Raw genomic sequence first — 2,693 nt, 5'->3', positions numbered from 1 at the left:
AAACAGACAAATGAGAAAGAGAAGTGTGGTGGAAACGGAGGTGCCTAGAGCCAGGTTTTTGGTTCTAATAACGAAATGTTTAAAAGTGAAATTTGCAGTTACTATGTGCCTAGTGAAGAAGGAACTACAGATTGTGTGCCTGTTATTGTGTAAACACAGATGATAATTTAAGAAGCTTTATACAATTAATTGCCTCATTTGACAAAATTCTACCTAAACTCATGCGGTTCGAGTAGAGGCTACAGGAAGAACTCGGGCATTATAAAAATAAATAATCAAGATCAGCTTGTTCCTTCACCTTACCCCTGGCTTCAAACCCTTAAATCGAAAAGCCGGACTAGAGGAAGATTGCGTAATGGGGTGGATTTACAAATTACCCAAGTTTTATGGAGTGGGAGGGGATCAAATTCCCCTCCCTTGGAATCGACGACGTCCACTCAACAGCTGGGATTGTTCAACCTACCTGCCATCTAAAAACCTTTTTTATTCAAACATACTTTCCATTTCGCTGGTCGAAAACATCACTAAACCAGTGGTGACCGTGGTTAGTACACCCAGAGTTTTATACGTCTCTAAGGTCAGTTCATGCCACAAAACACCTAAAAATTGTGCATTCTATTTACCTGACCTAAATAAGTGCAAAAGATAACTTTTTGGCTTTAATGCCTCTACTCCCAAATTGTAGTCCTTTTTTTCTCCCTAGGTCATCAGCCACTTTAGGCTATAAAAAGGCGTATACATTCTTAGGCTTGTCGAAGTTGTGAACGTGCATAATTGGATCCAAGCGCACTCCCTTTCACATGTATTATTCCAGTTGAATTATTTTTGGTGCAGCTGAAATTGATGAAGAATACGTGTCACATATCTGTGACGCTGGTGGTAAAGGTATTGATAATTATGAACTCCACTGTAATTGGATATGCTGTGATCATCGTCACGAAACATGTCCGTATTTCAGGTAATCCGGGTCTAGAGTGGACCAAAACGCGTTGTTTCGTACGGTGGCTGCTTCAGTTGCTAGTGCGCCCACTTGGTCATACCACAGCGTATTGTCAGCTTCCACTTTGACTGGTTCGACTGACAATGGGTCTACCCTGCCCACCTACCGCCTGCCTGACTTTCCTCTTGTCTGGTAGTCTACTAGTCTGTCAAGTCCAGAATCTCGACCAACACTTGATTTATTTGACTTCCTTAGAGGTGATTTTAAGTTTTCAGGTACTTGTGTTGACCGAATGGTCCACCTCCACTGCCACGACGTCTGTATTTAACCAACCGAAACCTTGGGCCACCCTCTTGATACCCCCACCCACTCTCCCCCTCCTGTACCTGCAGAAACCCAGTTTTCTGCCCTCCTTATTTCCTTCCCCATCCTCGGAGAAGACTGAGAGAGCTAAATTTAAAGGTGCTTACAAATGGAACCGACTGGATATCGTACTTGGGTGGCTGCTGTAAAAGTTTTAATCTACAAAGACAGCCATTTGCAGGGGTCGTTAACTTTTAGTAGTCTCTGCTATCACGAAATCTCGATGGTGGCCAGTAACGAAGAAGAATCAGATTGGAAGCATTTGAAAATGTCCTTTAAAGAACCGGATATGATTTCATTGTGGTCGCGGTGCTTCGAATTCCACGGAGAGAGTGGATCACCTGTTCATCTTGCGTCTCTTTCTAGTCGCTTTCCCTACTGAAAGCAACTAGAATGTGGAACACGCCCATTGTAAAACATTTTCCTATCTATATAGCCATCATTTATATACATCTATTTCCCATACGGTTTGATCTGCTAAATTCGTAATACACGAAAATCTTCATTGAATCCACGGCATGTGCGATACTATTGAATTGCACATAATTCTTCACATGATCCAAATTCATCCTACCGCTTTCATTTCAGTTGTGCGTTGGAAAACAATCACCAGGGATAGTCTTGAGGACCGAGAGGGAAAGGCTACCACGAAAACAACGCGGTACTAGATCAAAGAAGATGAAGACGCTGAAGCTTGTTTAATAGTATATTTTATCATACAAGGCCTTCAATCCCTCCATCTTGGTGTCCCTGGTGCTTCATCAGTGTTTATGGCCGCCTAAGCATGAAAGCTCTTACCCTCTGTGGAGTGCTTCATTACATTGTAAGGGATGGTTTGGGGCACTGCAGAGGTCCTTAGAAAGATTGATGACAACAGTACCTTGGTGATCGTAGAGGGTCAAATAGTCTTACATCTGGATGGTTTTTCGACCTCAGTGGAAACCTTTAAGACTGCTTCTCATTACCAGTGATTTTAACGTCATAGTTAAGTTCTGTAATTTATCCGTGAATTCCACGCAAGTCCAACACTTCTACACATCACCGAACGAAGGAATATGTCAGTTTACGAAGTTCAAGGGTAAATGTGAGCTTAATGGAGGACATGGACTAGTGGAAAGGTTAAATTTGATCATACACATAAAGTTTTGAGTGGCGGAGGAGAATTGGAAGTGAAGGGACAGTAAAGAATAACGGCTGACTTGACGGGCTTACGCAAGACGAATCGGGATTGATAAAGTAAAGTAAAAATCCAAGTTTTTAAGAATTTTACCAGTGCAAGGCTAATAATTCCCAAATTAGACACAGACTTGCAAATGTCAATTTTCTCCGAAATGAATAACTCGGCCCTACCGCCCTTTTCCATTGCACTTTAATTTTTCAACATCCCATT

General features: G+C 42.0%; 1 protein-coding gene across 1 annotated transcript in view; it reads left to right on the top strand. All coding sequences in view use genetic code 11, as the record gives it.

Moving 5' to 3' along the window:
* EGR_06126 (hypothetical protein) overlaps positions 1-2,693 on the top strand; it is a gene marked incomplete at both ends in the record, with an annotated part of 12,274 nt that overhangs the window by 7,615 nt on the left and 1,966 nt on the right. Inside the window, 2 exons of the mRNA XM_024495375.1 lie at positions 835-958; positions 1,145-1,215. Of these exons, the coding sequence (XP_024350206.1) occupies positions 835-958; positions 1,145-1,215 (195 nt within the window). The remainder of the gene's footprint in view (positions 1-834; positions 959-1,144; positions 1,216-2,693) is intronic.

Source organism: Echinococcus granulosus (genome assembly GCF_000524195.1).
Source record: "Echinococcus granulosus chromosome Unknown EG_S00051, whole genome shotgun sequence".
Classification (NCBI taxonomy): Eukaryota; Metazoa; Platyhelminthes; class Cestoda; order Cyclophyllidea; family Taeniidae; genus Echinococcus; species Echinococcus granulosus.
The sequence above is the reverse complement of the archived record's forward strand: the minus strand, read 5'-3'. Positions and strand labels throughout refer to the sequence as shown.